The following is a 20,565-nucleotide window of genomic DNA, read 5'->3' as shown; positions in this document are numbered from 1 at the left end:
ATGATCCTGAGAGATCATCAGTCCTACAGACAGCAGTTGGCTGGACCCCTTGGGACATTCCCGGGGCTGGTGTAATTCCTTCTTCCAGAGGCCAGCTCTAGTCTGGACCGTTTGGGTGGGGGGAACCCAGGTATGTTGGCATGTTGGGGTTTGGGTGGTCTTCCAGGCGCAAGGCCTTGAGTGTGCTCAGGCAGTGTGCTTTCAGACAAAAAAGGCTCCTGGGAAGAGGAGGCAAAAGACCCCAGGCTGTGGTTTTTGCCTCTGTCCTTCATGACCCGGCACTTCAGCCTGTCTGCATTCCCTGACCACACATTATCCTGAGGTCATTATCCTGGCTACTTGCCAGAAAATTACATTGAAATCGAAGTGCCCAGGGTCTCTCAGCAGACCTGTAGGACACCACGCTAGGTCCTGATACACGGTTGAGGTCTTCCACGTCGCATGGCTCATCGGAATAGCATTGGTCTGGGGATCGTGCAACGTAGCTGCTTTGAGCAGGCGCTGCTGCTGGTAGCTGATCCCCGTCCAATTGGGCTGTGCCCCTGTACCGTGTGTTAGAGACCCCCCACGTCTGTGCTGGTGAAGGGCTAGAGCTTAGAAGGTGGCTGTAAGGGTTCTAGAGTTGCCCATGTAGTGGCTCCTTCCCTTTGCTCGAGTCACTGCAGTGGCTCCCTGGAGTGGACACTGTTGTGAAGGTGCTGTAGGATCCACAGACAGTTTTTATCCCTGTTTGCTTCCCTTGTCCCTTCTCTGATGGCAGCCCCTGGTTTCTTTTCTCCTCTGATGGCCCCAACCTCTTGATCTTTGCGGTCACACCTCTTAGGGTGCCTATGAAATGTTACCATTCAGATGGTTAGTGTGGGGGCTTGTTTGAGTTGTAGTGTGTGGGGCTGGGTGACTTGACCTTATTTTTCCCCCTAAAGATTTTTTTTTTTTTTAAGTAGTGTCTACACCCAGTGTGGGGCTCAAGCTCATGACCCCGAAGTCAAGAGTTGCACATTTTACTGACTGAGCCAGCCGGGTGCCCCTTGACCCTTCCTTGTAGCAGATACAAATGTGTGGTTCAGCTATTTTGGAAAGTCCTGATGCTTTCTGACCAACCTTTTCTGCTTCTCTGCTTCAGCTGCCACCTGAGCTGCTGACTCACAGCTGTATATCTAGCCATAGCCCTACTTGAAAACCACAGGCTGGGTACCTAGGTATCTATGTGGATTTCAATGTCAGCTTGTCCAGCTACCTGGAGCTATCATAACAAGTTAGCATTCAGCAGATGGCTTCAGACAACAATGCATCATCCCTGTTGTGGAGGTGGGAAGTCCCAGATCGGTGTGTTGGCAGGACCATGATCCCTCTGAAGACACATGGGAAGGTGTGCCTGTTTCAGGCCTGTCCTACCTTCTGGCAGTTTGAGGCCTCCCTTGCCTTGTGGATGCAACATACCAATCCTCTGTTTTTACGTTATCTTTTTTCTGTGGGTCTGTGTCCCTGGGAGACCAAATCACCTTTTCATAAAGACACCAGTCATATTGGACTAGGACTCACCGTAATGACCTCGTTTTAACTGGATTACCTCTGTAAAGGCCCTGTTTCCAAAGGTCACATTCTGTGGTGCTGTGGGATAGGACTTCAATGTATCTTTTGGGGCAGACACAATCCATCCTTAACAGTGTCCAAAACTTGCCTTCCCCAAATCTACTCTGTAGAATATATTAATTTTCTTGAATGGCAGCCGCATCTACTCCGTGTCCCAAGTGAGATCATGGCAGTGCTGGGTGGCCTTTACATTCTGAGTGGCTGACCGACCCCTGCCGCTGGCGCCACGAGGCTGTCTACCTACCTACCCACCACCTCAGTCCGCCCTGTCTCCTGTGCTGTCCTGGCAGGCGGGACTTGGCATCCACGGGTGCGCCGCACTTCATGGCCTACCGGCAGCCCTCTAGGATGGACATGAGGGGCACAGGGCTGGCAGGACGCAGCCCTTTTAGGACTGACCCTGGATTGGGCTCCCTGAATGTCTAGGTCCTTAGCTTACCCCCACTTTCATGCCCGTTTTCTCTTCCTCTGCGTCCCGCCCCCCCCCCCCCCTCCTTCAGAGCCCAGATCTTCGGGGACTCCGAAGGGGACACCACTGCCCGCCCAGATGCCCACGTCTCCCCGCCAGGGCAAGATGCGAGCCCTGGCACGTGGAGCCCGAGGAAGTCCGCCGGCCGGCGGGAGGCGCCGGAGGCCACCGTCACGCGCGGCGGCAATCGGCGGCCGGAAGTCCCGCCCCGACGCCCCAGGAAAGGGAAGGAGGGGACTGCGGAAGTAGAAAAAGGACCGGCTGCGGGAGCATCTCTTCACCGACGCGGTCTTTGGTCTTGACTCCGAGCCCCCTCTCACCGTCGACCTCAGCCCCGACCCCGCTCCCAATCTGGCCTCGTCACCCCTCCCACGCTGCCCGGTTCCCGCAGCCTTGGACGCTACTGCGTCCTTGTCTGACTTCCGGGCGACGGAAGGTCGCGTGCGGCTGCTGCAGGTGGTGGACACGGAATACACCGCGGACTCGGTGGAATGGTGCCCGCTGGAAGGCCGCAGGCACTTGCTGGTCTGCGGCACCTACCAGCTGCGGAAGCCAGAGGACCAGCCCGCGGACCCTGAGAGCAAGGTGTGTGGTGTCCTCCTGGCCGTAGGCGGTCTCGGCCGCGGCTTTCTAGGTCCGCGCTCCCCAAATGGCGTTTCTCGAGCAGCTAAGGCCCCAGAGTCAAACTCTTTTAGGAGAGGTCTCAGGAAGGACGAGAAAATACTTCAGAGAGGCAGAGCCGACCGCAAATGTTGAGACGTGTCTGGCCTGTTGTGGGGGAGGCAGGAACAGAAAAGGCTGTGGAGTCACACAGGAGATGAAGATGTGACGTTTGCGTTGTGGCCAGAAGGTAGGTTAGAATGGGCATCTTGAAAGTAAAATGTACCCCATATGCAGGCGTGGCTCAAGCTTATGAATGAAGCCTAGAATAGAAAGAAAAACGGGAATTGGAAGGAGCCCTACTTATTCTCTTGACGGCATCTATTCAGATCCAAACCAGAACACTACTAAGCATGAGAACTGGCACTCCAGCAACAGGCCTAGGTCAGGACCCTTCCGGGCAGACTGGGTCCTGTGGTGACCCTAACCATAGCTGGTCCCTGTTAGCTCACCTAGAAGGAGCATTGTAGGGGCACCCGGCTGGCTCAGTCCGAAGAGCACGCGACGCTTGATCTCGGAGTCATGGATTTAATTGAGCCCCACGTCGGTGTAGAGATTGCTTAAATAAAACTTTAAAAAAAAAGCATTCTGGGGGCGCCTGGGGGGCTCAGTCGGTTGAGCGTCCGACTTCGGCTCAGGTCATGATCTTGCGGTTTGTGGGTTCGAGCCCCGCGTCAGGCTCTGTGCTGACAGCTCAGAGCCTGGAGCCTGCTTCAGATTCTGTGTCTCCCTCTCTCTCTGCCCTACCCCCCACTCACACTCTGTCTCTCTCTCCTTCAAAAGTAAATAAACATTAAAAAATTAAAAAAAAAAAACATTCTGTACTGAGTCTAGCAGAGTTTATCTACTTACCCATTAATCATGTACAAAAGGAGACATTTTTTCCAGCTCAGAAAATCAGAGGTGCTGCTTTGAGGCCGAGTTCCAGAGCCTCGTCAAGCCTTTTCTTTCCCTTGATTCCTTTTCCCATCCCTTGGGTTCCTCGATATCTATTAAGGTAATCATAGAGCACGTCTGCATTTTTTTGTAGAGTGGACTTGACCCTGACGAGCCTCCAAGCCGTTTAGGTCGTCTCTACTTGTATCGTCTCAATGCAGACAGCTCTGCTTGCCCCCTGCTTGAGATCCAAAGAAGAGATACTTCTGCAATCTTGGACATGAAATGGTATAACTGATAACAATTCCCCCTGTCTGGGACTTGTCGAGTATTTGTTCACTTAATCAGGGGAGACTGATGCCTGTCAGCATTCAGAAGATGGGGAAATGTCTGAACTTTGGGTTCATTTCTTTATTGTCCTGCCCACCTGTTGGCATTTGGAGGCTACTAGAGACTTGGGCTCTTTTCATTTCTGAGTCCTAGGGTTGGTATCAGTCTGGGAAGTGATGCTAGTTTTCTGATTCGTAAGCTGGGGAATCTTGGAACAGAACTGTAGGCTACAACCTGGTTTTGGAATTGAAATTTAATAAGTTACTGAGGTGCATAATGCTAACCTGTGTTCTGGGCATATCCCGTGTTCTGACTGACATGTGAATTCTCTCCTCAGGTGCCTCGTGCCGGTGGCCGGCCATGCCCTCTTGGGTGTGGCAGATGCTGGTGGGTCCGTAGAACTGCTCCGCTTGGTGGGATCTGAGGTCAGTGACTAGGGCGAGGAGTTTTTGGGGGGTGGAAAGAATCTGAATGGAGAGGGTTTGGGCAGGAGGTTGTGCTGATATAAACCTTTTTGTGGGATGGTTTCCGTTCAATGGCAAATCGTATAAAACATTCTATTTTTTTTTTTTTTTTTAATTTTTTTTTAACATTTATTTATTTTTGAGACAGAGAGAGAGAGAGCACGAACAGGGGAGAGTCAGAGGAAGAGGGAGACACAGAATCCGAAATAGGCTCCAGGCTCCGAGCCGTCAGCACAGAGCCCGCCGCGGGGCTCGAACCCACAGACCGCGAGATCATGACCTGAGCCGAAGTCGGACGCTTAACCGACTGAGCCACCCAGGCGCCCCTCTATTTTTTAAAAAATGCTGACTCACTTGTTTTGAGAGAGAGCGTATGGGAACATGAGTGGGGGAGGGGGCAGAGAGAGAGAGGGAGAGAGAACCCCAAGCAGGCTCCACGATGCCAGTGTGAATCCTGATGCAGGGCTCGATCCTAGAAACTGTGAGATCATGACCTGAAGCTGAAATCAAGAGTCAGAAGCTTAACTGACTGAGCCATCCAGGTGCCTCTGTCATATAACACGCTAAATTAGTATGCAATCGATTTTAAATTATTGGGTTCTGCATCTGAATTTGAGAAGAGATCAATTTATGTGTCACCAGCAGAAGGGGTGAAGTGACAGGGTACTTATTTACCTGTCAGTGGATCTGAAACTTCCTCTGTAAGGAAAGCTGGACCAGCATTCTCAGGTTGATGATGCTGGGGCCAAGAATGGCCGTGAATTTCTTATGTGAAAGTGGTGTTTCTCAGCCATAATTAGGAAGGCAGTTTTCTATGTGACTTTTTCAGAGGATTTGGTATTGATCAGCACCACATGTTTGCAAAATGACTGCATCTGATTGTTGGAAGAGGGAGAGAACAGGGAAGTAAACAGCCCACAAGACCGAGCCCTGACTTAGTGAGAGGGACACACACTGGTCCAGGGGTGTGGGTGGGACTGGAACGGGTCCACTTGCTGTTGGATTTATGGCAGCTGAGGGCGTGTGTATAATGGACCTCGCCGGCCAGCTGAGAGCAGCTGCCCTATCTCAGGAGTGAGGGAGGAAACATCCGAGGAAGACTGTGGGCCCATCAACCGGGATTCTGAGCAAGAGTAGATAAACCCCAGAGAGGACACTGAGGAAGCAGCCTGCTAGGAGCCTTTTGATGGAGTTAAGCACTGTTCAGATACTTAGGTAATAAAAAGCTTACATAAATCATAGGAAAGAGAAACAGCGTTTAATGGCTAGTTGTGGCTTCGGAAAAGGAAACTGGAGGAAAGAGCCGGCTGTCTCTGTCCCTGGAGAGAGAATATGCCAGCATCCCTTGAGGCCTGAAGAGATGGAGAGTGTGTCCCAGGGGTGCTTCTTGGAGTCTGCGTAGGCGGTGTGGTTATGTCTAGGGATGCATGGACAGCAAGGGGGTCTGAAAAACGGATCAGCTTCCCCCAAGGTCACATGTGGGAAAGCCCTTCTGCAGGTGCGTCAGCTCCTAGAGGGCAGGGGCCAGTTGTCCGGTGTCTTCTCATTCTGCCGTGAATGAGGGACTGACCCGTTTTGTTCACCTAGTAGGCGATGAGGGAATGATGGCTACCTGAGCTACAGGAGTAGTCTTTCCAAGGTTCTGGGCTGTTTCCTTCTGATAGCATTTTCTCTCCACTAGAATGCATACACACTGCAGCCGTTTTCCAGCTTTGCCCTGGAGAAGCAGTGTCTGGCCTTGTCTCTGGATTGGTCCACTGGGAAAATTGGAAGGTAAGAGCCGGTGTTGGTGAGGGATCCCGTCTTTCCTCTGAGCATTCGTTGCTCTTTTCGTGCAAGAGAGAGTTGAAACCTTGCACCAGCCTTGATTGTGGCTTCCTAGACTCAGGAATGTCATTACTGGTGCTCATCTGGAAAGAAACAATTCATCCTTTTAGGTAAAAGAGACAGTGTTTTCATCAAGAGAAGCTGACATGGGTTTATTTTGACAAGTTATGTGCTAGTTTTGATTTCTGCCAGATGCCCAAACCTGTTAACAGGCACATCCGTGCATCAGGCCCATGGACAGCCTCTCCCATGACACGTCTCGGGATGCCACCAGTCGGGAACCAGAAGTGGGTGATGAGTTTGGGTCAATGAATAAATTCAGCTGGGTTTCTCCGTTGGTTCTCTGTGTCTAGGGCCAGTGACCAGCCCTTGAAAGTCATTAGCAGTGACTCCAAGGGGCAGCTCTACCTGCTAGAGGTGAATGAGGAGGGGCCTGGGCTGCAGGAGGTGGCCATGTGGCAAGCCCATCACTTTGAGGCCTGGATTGCGGCTTTCAATTACTGGCAGACAGAAATCGTTTATTCAGGTTGGTACTTCTCCCCTGGGGATGGATCCTAGGAGGGAGGGAGTGAGCAGGTGAGGCCCAGGTCAGGGCTGTGACTCTGGACATGTTGGGATCGTGAAAACCCTTTGTGGAGAATGTATTTTCTGGGGCAAAAGCTGTTAGTTGGTACTCACCGCTTAGCTATTCCTTAGAAAACAAAGCACACCTGGCCGTGGGCATTGCAGGGTGTTGGGGGACACTGCCCCCAGTGTTGGAGCAGCCGGAGCCCTGCCTCCTGCCGTGTTTGCTCCTGCTCCGAGAAATCCAGGGTTCCCACATTTTCCGTTGCCATTTCTGGGTCCAGTGTTGGCCTTGTCACGTTGGATTTCAGGCTGTCACTCCTCTCTTGGGTCCAGTTTACCTTCCCAAAGAAAAGCCTGAGAGGGGTAGGATTGATTTCCTGACATTGTGAGTGGTATGTATTGGGGGTGCTGATGTGAGGACGAGAAATGAACACACCTGACGTTTGCAGGAGCCAGGTAGCTGAGCAGCCTCTCTTCCCCAGGCGGTGAGGACTCTTGGGAGATGGGGGGTGGGGGGCAGGGGGCATTGGCCTCTGAGAGAAGACAGAAGGGGAGTCGCTGGATTTGCAGAGAGGCAAAGAAAAGATCTGACCCTCGTTTCCTTTTTTTTTTTTTTTTTTTTTTTTATTTTTTTAATTTTTTTATTTATTTTTGGGACAGAGAGAGACAGAGCATGAACGGGGGAGGGACAGAGAAAGAGGGAGACACAGAATCGGAAACAGGCTCCAGGCTCTGAGCCATCAGCCCAGAGCCCGACGCGGGGCTCGAACTCACGGACCGTGAGATCGTGACCTGGCTGAAGTCGGCCGCTCAACCGACTGCGCCACCCAGGCGCCCCATCGTTTCCTTTTGCGTCTAGTTGCTGGTGGTGTGCTGAGCCGTACGGTGAGTCGTGAGGTCAGGGACGTTCTGTTAGACTGTCCGGAAGCTCCGTGGCCCACCCCGCTCCGCCAGAACCACTCTTGGGGAGGTCCTCAGTGGCGGCCACGGTGCCTGGTCCAGGGAGTACCTCTCAGCAATGCTCCCACGCCGGCCTCCTCCCGGTGCAGTCTTTTCTCTGCGTTATCCCGGGCTTCCCTCTTCTTTCTGATTGCTTCTCATTCCTTTGCTGGCTCCTTTCCCTCTGTTTGAAAGTGTTCCTTGTCCTCTGGCCTATCTGGGTGCTCTTGTCGCTCTGCATTGTTGCTCTTTTGATTTCAGCTGCTCTCTCTTCCAGAAACAATTGCATTCTGGTTGCTTAAGCAGACCTTTTTTGCTTGTTTGCTTTCTTTCTTTCTTCCTTCTTTCTTTCTCTCAAGGAGATTTTACTAATTTATTTTGAGTAATTTCTGCACCTAGCATGGGGTTTGAACTCATGACCCTGAGATCAAGTTACACACTCTTCAGACTGAGCCAGCCGGGTGCCCTAGACCTTTCTTCCCCCTGAGCTCTTGATGCCTTTATCTTGCCAGCTACCAAGCACTCTGCAAGGATGCTTCCGGGGTGGGGGGGATGGGGGGCAACTTCAGCTCAGGTCATGATCTCATGGTTACTGAGATCGAGCCCTGCATCAAGCTTTGCACTGACAGCATGGAGCCTGCTTGGGGTTCTCTGTCTCTGCCCCTCTCCTGCTCATGCGTGCTCTCACTGTCTCACACACTGTCTCTTTCAAAGATAGATAAACATTAAGATGGGGTGCCTGGGTGGTTCAGTCGGTTGAGCGTCCGACTTTGGCTCAGGTCACGATCTCACAGCTTGTGAGTTCAAGCTGCGCGTCGGGCTCTGTGCTGACAGCTCGGAGCCTGGAGCCTGCCTCGGATTGTCTCCCTCTCTCTCTGCCCCTAACCTGCTCGCATTCTGTTTCTGTCTTTCTCAAAAATAAATAAAACGTTTAAAAAAATTAAAAAAAAATAATGAACGTTAAGAGAAAAAAAAAAGGATGCTTCCTGGGCATTTCACATGTGGATCCTGGCTCAGGCCATTGTCCCTGTGTTGTCCTGTTGCACACGGCTCCTGCCTGATGTCCCGACCCCAGGGCAGGGTCTGGCTGCCCAAATCAGACACCAGCGTCCCCTCACCCCTTCCAGAAGTGGGAGTCCTATTGATCTTCCAAGCATCTCAGAATTGGCCATCTCTTTCTCTTGCCACCTATTGGGGGCACTGTCTCATCTCCTGGCAGAGCCCTGAAGGATGGCCCTGCATTCATTCTTGAGCCTTTCTAATCCTGCCTCCACACTGTAGCTAGAGCGATTGTTTTAAAACATGCGAACTTGGGGTGTCTGAGTGGCTCACTCAGTTGAGCCTCTGACTTCAGCTCAGATCATGATCTCACGCTTCGTGGTTCGAGACCCACAACGGGCTCTGTGCAGACACCTCAGCCTGGAGCCTGCTTTGTATTCTGTGCCTCCCTCTCTCTGCCCCTGCCCTGTTTACGCGCCGTCTCCCTGTGTTTCTCAAAAACTTAAAAAAAAAAAGCTACAAACATGCAAACGTTATCTCACTTCACTCGTGGTTAACCCTTTGCAGCTTCTCTCCAGAATTCTTGGTGCAATCCCCCCAGCGACATTGTGGCTTTGCATATCGGGTCCCTGCCTACCTCTCCAGCCAGTTTTGAGTGATGGCTTTTTCCTCACCCATTCAGGGTTCTCTCCAATCTCCATGCTTAACCGAACTGTTCTTTTTTCCCCAATCTCCGTGTTAGACCACCGGTTTGTTCTGCTTTTCTGGCAGGGCTCAGCTTAAAATCCTATCCTGGAGATACTGGCCCGGTTCGACCCCTTGTTGCTGTTTGGGCTCATCCTCATTGTGTCCAATGCTCATCTTCCCCTGACAGCTGGGTCCTTTCTGCATTTTTTGCTGTCACACTGTGAACAGTCTCAGTGACAACAATAGAGGTTTAATTTCTTGAGGCTTCTCATTCTTGGATTAGCTCTACCTTGAGACTCAGCTAATTCAGAGCCAAGCATAGTGGAGGCTGTGATGTTGTAATTCAGCACCAAGTCGTTTATTCAGTGAACGTTTGTTGAGCATCTACTATGTGCCATGCGCCGCTATAGGTGCCAGAGACACATGAGCTAACGAGACAGACAGAAGCCCTGCTTTCCCTGAACTTACACAGAGAGGAGACGGGCAGTGGTCACAAAGCATGACACAGAATGAGTGAAGAGAGGGCACAGTGGCTCAGAGGTGAGAAGTGCTTTGGTGGGCTGTGACTGGGGGATTGGGGTGCTGTGGGCAGGTGCAGCCTGTCCTGTTACAGAGCATGGTCATGGTGGACAGAGGTAGGGCAGGAGTGAGCCTGCTGCATGAAGACAGCAAGTGGCTGTGTGGCCAGAATGGCAGGAGGCAGGTGGCAGAACAGAAGGTGAGATCAAAGTTCACGTGGCCTTGCGGGCCTCAGGATGGACTTTGGCTTTGGCTCAGACTGCAATAGAAGCCATAGCAGGATATTGAGCAGAGGGGTGACGTTTTCTGACTTAATGTTGCAGAATAGAAGGGGATCTTTTTTCCTAATGTGTCGAGTATAGACTGCAAGGAGACGAGGGCAGAGCCTGGGGACCTGCCATACAGGTGGTGGCAAGAAGGCCTCAGACTGAGTTGGGAGCAGTGCACGCGAGGGAAAGGTGGTAGGACTTTGGTTGTATGTGTGAAGGTGGCTTGTCAGGATGTCCTGGTGGATGGATGTGGGGTGTGAGACAGACCAGCGTGTAAAGAAGCCAGTACCAGCTTTCTCTGCAAATTTGCCACAGGACGGCAGCTCAGATTGGAGGCTCACCTGCAGGTGTCCTGCCTGGCTGGACCGGTTCTATTGGTCTACGTAGCTGTAGGTCGTGTTCCTCCTGTATCCCTTCTGTCTGCCCTAGGGATCTGCAGTGTGCTCAGTGAGCATGTGTTGGATGGGCGGAGTGGAGCAAAGGTGGCTAGGTGGTGGGTGGGTATAAGGAACGATACACGGTTGAGTGGATGGATGGACGGACAGACGGATGGACGGAGTGGTCAGACCTAGGTGTTTTTCTTTTGCTCTTCATCCTCCCTGTGGGCCCTGCTTTTCAGCCTTTCTCCCCTTCCTTCAAGATAGCCACCATCACGCTATATCTTGTTGCTGTCTTCAAAGACTGGTTATGGATTAGGGTGGCGGCTCCCTACCCTTCCTGTTTTTTCAGATTCCCTAAGACAAGCACAGAGGTCCTTTTACTGTAAGGTTACAAAATGTACTTCCCTTTAAAAAAATTTTTTTTTTATTCTTTATTTTTGAGAGAGAGACAGAGAGAGAGCATGATCAGGGGAGGAACAGAGAGAGAGAGAGGGAGACACAGAATCCGAAGCAGACTCCAGGCTCTGAGCTGTCAGCACAGAGCCCGACTCAGGGTTCGAACTCACGAACCAAAAGTTCATGACCTGAGCCGAAGTCGGACACTCAACCGACTCAGCCACACAGGTGCCCCAGGTGACTTCAAGATAAACGGAGGTGTGCTGAAGGTTCCAGAACCTTAAGAAGTGCTTGTGTTGGGCCCCTGGATGGCTCAGTCAGTTGAGCGCCCAACTTCGGCTCGGGTCCGATCTCACTGTTCGTGAGTTCAAGCCCCACATTGGGCTCCGTGCTGACAACTCAGAGCCTGGAGCCTGCTTCGGATTCTGTGTCTCCCTCTCTCTCTGCCCCTCCCCAACTTGCACTCTGTGTGTCTCTCTCAAAAAATAAACGTTTAAAAAAAATGCTCGTGTTTGCTGCCTCCTGCATACAGATCCTGTTCTGAGTTCCTTGATAAGGCAGCTCTGGTTTGTGGCAGCTAGGAGCATTGGTTGCTGGAGCCTGAACACTTTAGCCACATGTGACCTGAAAATTCTTCCCCTGACTTCTTGTCCTTCCCTTTCATTCCTGTAGGCTGAGCTCATCAGCCTTTCCTGTCTTCCCTGCAGGTGCCCTCTTCAAGTGTGAAGACACAGTCACAGCACAGGCCTCTTTCTGGGGTGCTGTTTCTGGAGCTCTTCTGCCTGGTGCCAGCCTGAAACCACCCAGGAAAAGTCCTTCACGGGGATTTCCTCACAGGCATACATTCCCTCCCTGAGAAGCGGCTGCTTCCTGTCGTCAGTGCCACGGTCAGTGGGCTTTTCTGTTTCCACACAGGTGGGGACGATGGTCTTCTGAAAGGCTGGGACACCAGGACACCTGGCACATCTGTGTTCACTAGCAAGAGGTAAATTCATCAAGGGGCCGGCCCTAGGCATGTACCACCAGCCCTCCCATCCCTCCTCCGCGGACTTTCCACCAGAGACGTGTCCCTGTGTGCGCACTCGCTCAAACCTTGCACTTTGCCTGTAGGCACTCCATGGGTGTGTGCAGCATCCGCAGCAGTCCCCATCGGGAGAACATCCTGGCCACGGGAAGGTGAGTCTCTTAGGGTTTGTGCACAGGGGTCCATCTTGCGTCTTTTCCTTCATTTCTTCACGTTGACCGTTGCAGTTTTTAATTGGACCAACTCTTAACGTTTACTTATTTGTTTTTGAGAGAGAGAGAGAGAGTGCGCACACGTGTGCACGCGGGGGGAGGGCCAGAGAGAGAGGGAGACAGAGGATCCCAAGCAGGCTCTGTGCTGTCGCACAGTGCCTGGTGTGGGGTTCGATCCCCTGAACCATGAGATCATGACCTGAGCCGAAATCAGACATTTAACCGACTGAGCCACCCAGACGCCCCCAGTTGGACCAACTCTTAAACCAAAGTGTAGGTATCTGGGCTGGGGAAAAGGAACTTTGCCCTAGAGGAATGAATGGGATGGGCCTGCTTGGGAGATGTCCCCGCTGCCACCTAGGGAATAAGTGGGCATTGACTTTCCTGCATGATCCCTGTGCTGGATGGCTTTCAGCTATGACGAACATATTCTACTGTGGGACACCCGGAACATGAAGCAGCCTTTTGCAGACATGTCCGTGGGGGGCGGAGTGTGGCGGCTCAAGTGGCATCCTTTCCACCACCACCTGCTCCTGGCAGCGTGTATGCACGGTGGCTTTAAGATCTTCAACTGCCAAAAGGCAATAGGTGAGTAGGGGGCTTGGGGCAGTCAGGCCTGGGGTGGGGGTTCCCAGTTTCCTGCCCCCTTGCTCTGCCAGTGTTTCACTTCTGCTCACGCTGCCTTGCTCACGCTCTGTGAGCAGAACCCAGCACTGGTCAGACCCAGCTCAGACTTGGGCCGGAGCCCCAGAAGGTGGCTGGAGGGAAAGGGCAGCCCTGCGGGCCTCACTCTGAGTTCGTGCTGCTGGAGGGCCTGGGAACCGCCAGGCCCACCACCGCCTTTCTCTGGCCAGTAAGTCTTCACTGTCAGGACCGTTGCACATTTTCTCCTCTCTTCGCAAACGCCCAACGGCCCCTTTCCCTCCTCATTCTCCCTTCGTGACTCCACCTGCCTCCTCATCTATACAAAGAAGTGATTAAGGCACCACCTCTCCGCTCTGCAGGCCTGTCTCCTGTGTGCTGGGCCACGCCCCAGGACTTCCTGTTCTGCAGGGGCACAGGTGCGCTGCCCTGTTCTCAGCTGAAAGCCCCGTGAGGTCTCTTTTCTCACGTATTTGCTGCTTTCGCTGTACCCCTTCACTTTTGGGGTGTGGAGTCTTTTCATTCACCTCAGGGTGCTTCCTCATTTCCCTCGTGGTTTCCTCATTGACTCATTGGTTGTCCATCAGTGTGTTGCTTAGTTTCCACATTTTTGTGACTGTCCTGAATTTTTTCCTGTTCCTGATTTCTAAGTATATTCTAAGTTTACTGAGGCTTGTCTTGTGGCCTCAAACGTGGTTGGTCCCAGAGAGTGCCCCACGGGCTTTCGAGAAGAGAGTTCTCCGCAGCTGTGGGTGGTGTGCCCTGTTCCCGTGTTCTCTGAGTTTTCTGTCTGGTTGCTCTTTTAAATCATCTCTACACCCAGTGTGGGGCTCGGACCCACAACCCCAGGATCGAGAGTCACAGGCTCCACCGGCTGAGCCGGCCAGGTGCCCTGGAAGGTGGGGTGGTGAAGTCTCCGACTGTTACGGATGTATCGTGTCCTTCCTCATTTCTGTCCGTTTTTGCCTCGTGTATCGTGGGGTTCTGTTAGGTGCGTGTGATGTCTATAATGTTTGCATTTCCCTAATGTATAGACTCTTTTCATTGTCAGGGTCCTTACTTATTTCCAGTAACTGTGTTTGAGGGTCTGCGCCATCTGGTGTCCTCAGAGCCATTCTCGTTCTCTCTGGCTGCTCTGCGCGCTGCGACTGTACTGCCTTTTGCTCTCAGTCTGTTGATGGCCTGGAGTCTGCAGTGCGTCTCCTGTACTGGCTCGTGGCTCTTTGCCAGGAACATTATGGAAGTGACATTCTGCCTTCTTTAATGCGTTTCGTCAGGAGGCACAGGATGCCACTTTGTCCTTTCACTGCTGATGTTAATTTGGTCACTTGGTTAAGTCTCCCCTGGGTTTCTCTGCTGTAAAAATACTGTTTTCCCCTGTGTGATTAATGATAACTAGCCTGTGGTTAGAGTGAACCTTTTTATTCCTCATCAGACTTCCACTCAAATCCATTAATGAGTCTTCCCTGAATGAAATTATTACTATAATTGCAAAATGGTGATTTTGTAACTATTATCATACTCTGTACATTTTAAAATTAGCATTCACTTTTCTCCCATATATCTGTGTTTATTAACCATATAGATTCATGCGTTTTTATGTCATTCAGTGGGTCGTAATCTATTATAGTCATCATTCATTACAATGTTCTCATTGTCCTAGACTTTTCCCATGAAAACCCCTTAAGCTGTCTCCTGTGTCCTTTTCACATGTCCCTATTGATTTTTGAGTACTTCCTCGCTTTTTGGCACAAAATATTTCACGTTCATTTTGTATTTTGCCTCTCCCATACCTGGAATCAGCTATTTCTTCAGGGTGTCCTGGGTCCTCTTAGTGGTGAGTGTGTTTAGAATCCAAGATCTGGTCATTAGTTGGTCTTACAGCTACTGAGGTGTTGTGTATGGCTGTGTGTGTGTGTGCGTGCGTGCGCGCACATACGTATGTATGTGTATGTTTACGTATAACGTGTACGTGTGTGTGGTTATACATACGTGGATACGTTTGTGTGTGTATATATGGTTACATAACCATGTGTGCTTGTGTGTATATGTGTGTGTCCACACGTATGTATGCATATCCCTATTCCGTGGTGTCTCCCTTCTCCAGTGAAAAGTTGCTCCCAGCAAACTCTTACTTACACGCTTCACCTCACAGAGTTGTTACTGTGCTGCACCTAAGACAACCCTGTGAAGGGAACTCAAAATGCTCTTACAGCTCTTTTTTGTGAGATTAATTCGATATTGTCAGAGTGCTGTGTTCAAAGGTTACTTGGAAGTGGCTTTTTATTTATTTGAAATACAATCAGGTTTATTTGTTTCCTTTTTTAAAAATTATTTACTTATTTATTATACACAGGTTTTTTTGTTTGTTTTTTTTTTTTTAATGTTTATTTTGGAGAGAGAGACCAAGCACAAGCTGGGGAGGGGCAGAGAGAGGGAGACAGAGGATCCAGACCAGGCTCTGCATTGTCAGCACAGAGCTGAACCCAGGGCTTGATCTTATGAACTGTGAGATCACGACGTGAGCCAAAATCGGATGCCCAACAGACTGAGCCACTGAGGTGCCCCCATATTTCTGTTTTTATAAATTTTCTTTGTCCGTCTTTTGCCAATTTTTCTTTCTGGTTTCTTGTCTTTTTCCCCCTTGATTTTACAGAGTTCTTATATATTAGTGTATCAGCTCCTTACCTCTGATATACATTGGAAATACATTCTCTTGCTTTATTGTCTCATTTTTGCCTCTGGTGTCCACCCCTCCCCCCAAGCAAAAGGCGCTTTTTTTTTTTTTTTTCTTAAACACATAATCTCTATGCCCAACGTGGGGCTTGAACTCACGCCCCCGAGATGGAGTTGCCTGCTCTACCAACTGAGCCAGCCAGGTGCCCCAATGGTGCTTTTTAATGTAATCACATTTATAGATATTTTTTCCCACGGAATCTTCTACATTTTGAATATTAGTGTTAAAAAGCTTTTCCCCTTTCACACTCAGGTTGTAAAAGAATTTACCAGTGTTGGGGCGCCTGGGTGGCGCAGTCGGTTAAGCGTCCGACTTCAGCTCAGGTCGCGATCTCGCGGTCCGTGAGTTCGAGCCCCGCGTCGGGCTCTGGGCTGATGGCTCGGAGCCCGGAGCCTGCTTCCGATTCTGTGTCTCCCTCTCTCTCTGCCCCTCCCCCCTTCATGCTCTGTCTCTCTCTGTCTCAAAAATAAATAAAAACGTTAAAAAAAAAAAATTAAAAAAAAAAAAAAAAGAATTTACCAGTGTTTTCTTCTAGTACTTGTAGCGCCATGTATTTAGTTAGAACTTTGGTCTGTGTCGTATGTGGTGCAAGCAGCTATCCCAACACCATTTATTAGAAAGTCCATCTACCCCCAGTGAATCCAGATGCCACTCTTCTTGGGTTCCTACTTCCATGGCTTTTTTTTTTTTTTGTCTTTCGAGTCCCATTGGATGTCTCTTCATGTGTCTGTACCCACTGCTGTGATTGTGGAGGCTTGGTGGTGTCTTTGTAATAGCAGGGTTACTGGCACCTTCACTTTTCCTTTTTAAGGATTTCCTAACTATTCTTGTATTTGAACTTGACATTAACTTATCTTGTCCCAGAAAAAAGTTACTGGATTTTTATAGGAAGGAAGGAAGGAAGGAAGGAAGGAAGGAAGGAAGGAAGATTGATTTTGAAACATTTAAAAAAAGGTGGGGTGGGGGGGAACCTGTTGGATCAGTGGGTTGAGTGTCTGACTTCAGCTCAGGTCATGATCTCAGTTTGAATTTAAGCCCCACATCAGGCTCTCCGCTGTCAGCATGGAGCCCACTTCGGATCCTCTGTCCTCCTCTCTCTTTGCCCCTCCCCTACTTATTCTCTCTCTCTCAAAAATAAACATTAAAAAAAAAGTAGGATTTTGGCTTTTTATTACAGTTGTGTTGTTTTTCTGTTCTCTGTCTCATCAGTTTCTCCTTTTATGTTTGTTTCCCTTTGTCTCCTTTTTCTAGCATTTTGAGTTGGGAGTACAGTTCACTTTTCTTTATTATTGTGTTTGTATTAAGCTTTTTTTTTTTCTGAAGTTTATTGATTTATTTAGAGTGCTTGTGTATGCGAGCAGGGGAGGGGCAGAGAGAGAATCTCAAGCAGACTCTGAGCTGTCAGTGAAGAGCCTGACTTGGGGCTCGATCCCACAAACCATGAGATCATGAGCTGAGCTGAAACCAAGAGTTGGACGCTTAACTGACTGAGACATCCAGGCACCCCTGCATTGAGTGTTTTTGTGTCTGAAATGTTCTCTGATTCAAGCATATTTTTAGGTTGTGAGATGTAATGATTTCATTTTTCAGAAGAAATTCTGTGACTTGAGCTCGTACTTTCCCTTTTGCCCAAGTGTGGTTTCGTAGGAGGTTTTAAATTTTTTAGGTAGAAGGACTTTTTTGTCCCTTTGTGTTAGTTTTAGTTTTTATTGCATTATGATCAGAGAGTGTTGCTTGCTTGTACTATTTCTCCTTTGTGGAACTTTTTGATTCTTTGTTGCTTAACATGATGTTCTGTTAATATTCTGTGTGCACTTGGGTAGGAGATATGCTCTTTGTTATTGTTTGACTTGGGGCCCGGAATGGGGTCCTGGCTGGGAAAGCCCTGTGGCCCTGTCTCTGAGTCCCATCCAGGCTACCATGGAGGGACAGTGATGGTCTGAGGCGCTCCCTCCTTTGCTCGTGTTGCCTGAGTGCCTTTCTGGCTGTCTGGGGACGTTCGGCATCTGGTTCCTCTCTGGAGCCTCTTCTGTCCAGGCAAAGCCCTGGCTTCGGGAGTAGGATCTCCTGTGCTCTGGTGGCACTCTCAGCGTTTCCTGGTTCCAGCACTGACCTGGTCTACACTTCTTGGCCTTTCTTCATCACTGCTCATTTTGATTGCAGTTATTCTTCCTTTTTTTCTTGTTTTAAGTTTTATTTATTTATTTTGAGAGAGAGAGCACAAGCGGGGTAGGGAAAGAGGGGGAGGAAGAAAGAGAGTCCCAAGCAGGCTCCACACTGTTAGCGCAGGCCCAACGGGGGGTTCGAACTCACAAACCGTGAGGTCATGACCTGAGCTGAAATCTAGAATCAGACACTTAACTGACTGAGCCCCACAGGCACCCCTCTGATTGCACTTCTGATGGCTCTGGCCTGGACCCTTGCACTTGGGAGGCATCAGTGGCACCCCTTTCAGAGTGTGTAGCTGTCCAGGCTTACTAAAGACCTGAATGGCCAACAGGCCTTTTACCTGGTGACAGTTTTCTAAGCTCACATCCCCAGGTCACTGGCCACCAGTTTTTTATGACTGCTCTTGCCATGCTTGGCCTTGCCCTGGACCCTAGATTACCTCAGCTTTGGCAACACCTTGTCATTTCTTTTTCTGGTTGAATATTGCTTTCAAACCTTCCATAGCTGAACCTCTTTCCAGTCTTGTCCTCCACCCTCAAAGTTGCTATAGCAACTCACCAGAAGGAAAACCCCGTAAACTCCAATGAGTCCTTTCCAAGCTCAAATCCAGACTTTACAGAGCACGCTGAATTCTGTATGGTTTTGACCCTCCAGACACGTGTCGCCACTCCCCGATGGCGTTTCTGCCACATCTACTTGTTTGTGGTTCCCCAGATGTGTCCTGTTACCTTACACACGCTTGTTCTCTGTTTCACATGCGTCCCTGTCTCTCCCATCTGGCTAACTGCTTTGTCCTCTGCTTTGAAGTCTTAACTGAAGCTTTTGCCAAGTCCTCCAACTTGGAAGGGCACCGTCACCCTTGTGCTTCTGTAGCCAGGCCGATTCCTTTGTTAGGCACCACAGTGTACTCACTGCAAGATGAAGGTCTGTTTTCTTCTCATCTCTCCACGTCTCAAGGATTCCTTTGCATCATGCACAATGGTTGCTGACAAATGAGTGACTGCTTTTAGCAAAGTCTCCCTTTGAGAGTGGGCAGGGGCCATCATTTGGTAGTGATGAGATCAGCCTGGGTAACGTCACATTTCCTGTATTCTGTCTCATTCCAGAGGAGAAGCAGGAAGCCTGCACAGTCTCTGCATCCCACACATTGCCCAACTCATTGGTGTATGGAGCCGACTGGTCCTGGCTGTACGTCCACAATCCATTACAGACCTGCCGGTCATGCTGCTCAGGTTCCTCTCCCTGCAGCAACTCAGGAGCCAAAGCAGCACATCTCTCAAACCTGAAGGCTGTACACCAGTCACCAGCACCGTCTTACGATCATTTAGCAGAGAATGATGAAGAAGGTCATACCATACTTCAGAGCGGAAGCAAACCGAGGACTTCTGTCCAGGTACTCGCAGAGGACATGATGAAGAGTGACAGCCAGCTGCACACTGCAGGGACCAAGGTTTGTGACTCTGACCTCTATCTGGAAGCAGCGAACTTTGACATCAGCTTCCTAACTACTTGCTCCTTTTATGATCATATCCTTCACCTCTGGAAGTGGGAAAACATCTGAGCTGGGGAAGAGGTTGCTTGGCTTGAAGTCAAAGACCATTTCCACAAAGAAAGCCCAGAGTGCGACTTTGTGAGTGAACTGCTGTCAGACCGTCTCATTGAGATTCCTATTGTAGTCTCCACAGGTGACTATATAGGGCTCAGTGTACCTTATGTCCACGGTGTAAACAGTCAAAAAAGCTATTGGCTTCTCTTAAATAAACCTTATCGGGGGCGCCTGGGTGGCTCAGTTGGTTAAGTGTTTAACTTGGGCTCAGGTCACGATCTCACAGGTTTGTGAGTTCAAACCCCACATCGGGCTCTGTGCTGATGGCGAGGAGCCTGCTTGGGATTGTCTCTCTTCCTCTCTTTGTATGCCCATCCCCCATTCACATGCAGTCTCTCTCAAAAAACTTTAAAAAAAACAAAGATCACCTTATCATGGCACCAGAAGTGCTTGTATTAGCCTCCTATGCAGGTAAACAAAAGGAAGCCTACACACATTGAATTGCCTTAGCGTGTCATAAACTTGAAATATTCCCCATTGTGGCGTTAGTAACCTGAGTAGCTTCCGAAGCTTGGACACATACTAACTCCAAGAACATAACTGGGTTTGTGACTCATCTGACTCCCATAGTTCATTCTTGTCTCTCTGGAAGGAACAGTAGTTGAAGTGCAGGCTAGTGTAGAATTTGTCAAATTTCTACCAATATTCTGTTGTAGGTGATCAGAGTCAGAAAACACACACTTCTTTATTTTCTGATGAAAATACAGGGTCAGAACATGTAAGAAATCACTCTATAAAAATGATCATTTCCCAGCTAATGGTGCATTTATTTCAACACAAGAATTTGAACCCTCCTTAAGAGTTTGTGTTAATGGTATTTAACTAAGGGTCAATTAAATATGAAGCAGAATACGTAAGACTTCAGGGACTATGCACTGAAACCGGGGAACCCAGAGGGGAGACTGTAGACAACGGGAGGTTTTGCCCCCAGAATAGTTGTTTTTCAACCCATAAAGAATATGCTGACTGGTTTCGGGAGTGAAGAATCTGGGGGGACAGATAACCAGTGTTGTCATGTGGCACCATGTGCCTTGTGAATTCTCCTTCCGTGTCTTCTCGCCCTTGGCCTACCTCCCCAGAACTTTTTGGTTGGGAAGACAGTGCTTCCAGTTACACCGGGAACAGGGCCTCTGTGCGAGCTCTGCCTCGCTCACTACACCTGGATCTGTCATGCCGCACCCTTTCATCTCACAATGATCA

General features: G+C 49.8%; 1 protein-coding gene across 1 annotated transcript; it reads left to right on the top strand.

The window, feature by feature from the left end:
* Window positions 1-441: 441 nt before the first annotated feature.
* On the top strand, window positions 442-19,537 carry DPH7 (diphthamide biosynthesis 7). Its single transcript, XM_042912140.1, has 13 exons — window positions 442-510; window positions 1,884-1,903; window positions 2,094-2,262; window positions 2,312-2,647; window positions 3,753-3,886; window positions 4,266-4,353; window positions 6,074-6,165; window positions 6,573-6,745; window positions 11,683-11,787; window positions 11,891-11,960; window positions 12,086-12,151; window positions 12,627-12,799; window positions 18,866-19,537. Exons 1-13 carry the CDS (start codon window positions 442-444, stop codon window positions 19,318-19,320), a joined length of 1,950 nt encoding a protein of 649 aa, XP_042768074.1. The 3' UTR covers window positions 19,321-19,537.
* The last annotated feature ends 1,028 nt before the right edge of the window (window positions 19,538-20,565 follow it).

The sequence above is a fragment of the Panthera leo genome, chromosome D4 (genome assembly GCF_018350215.1).
Source record: "Panthera leo isolate Ple1 chromosome D4, P.leo_Ple1_pat1.1, whole genome shotgun sequence".
In the NCBI taxonomy this organism is placed as follows: Eukaryota; Metazoa; Chordata; class Mammalia; order Carnivora; family Felidae; genus Panthera; species Panthera leo.
The sequence above is the reverse complement of the archived record's forward strand: the minus strand, read 5'-3'. Positions and strand labels throughout refer to the sequence as shown.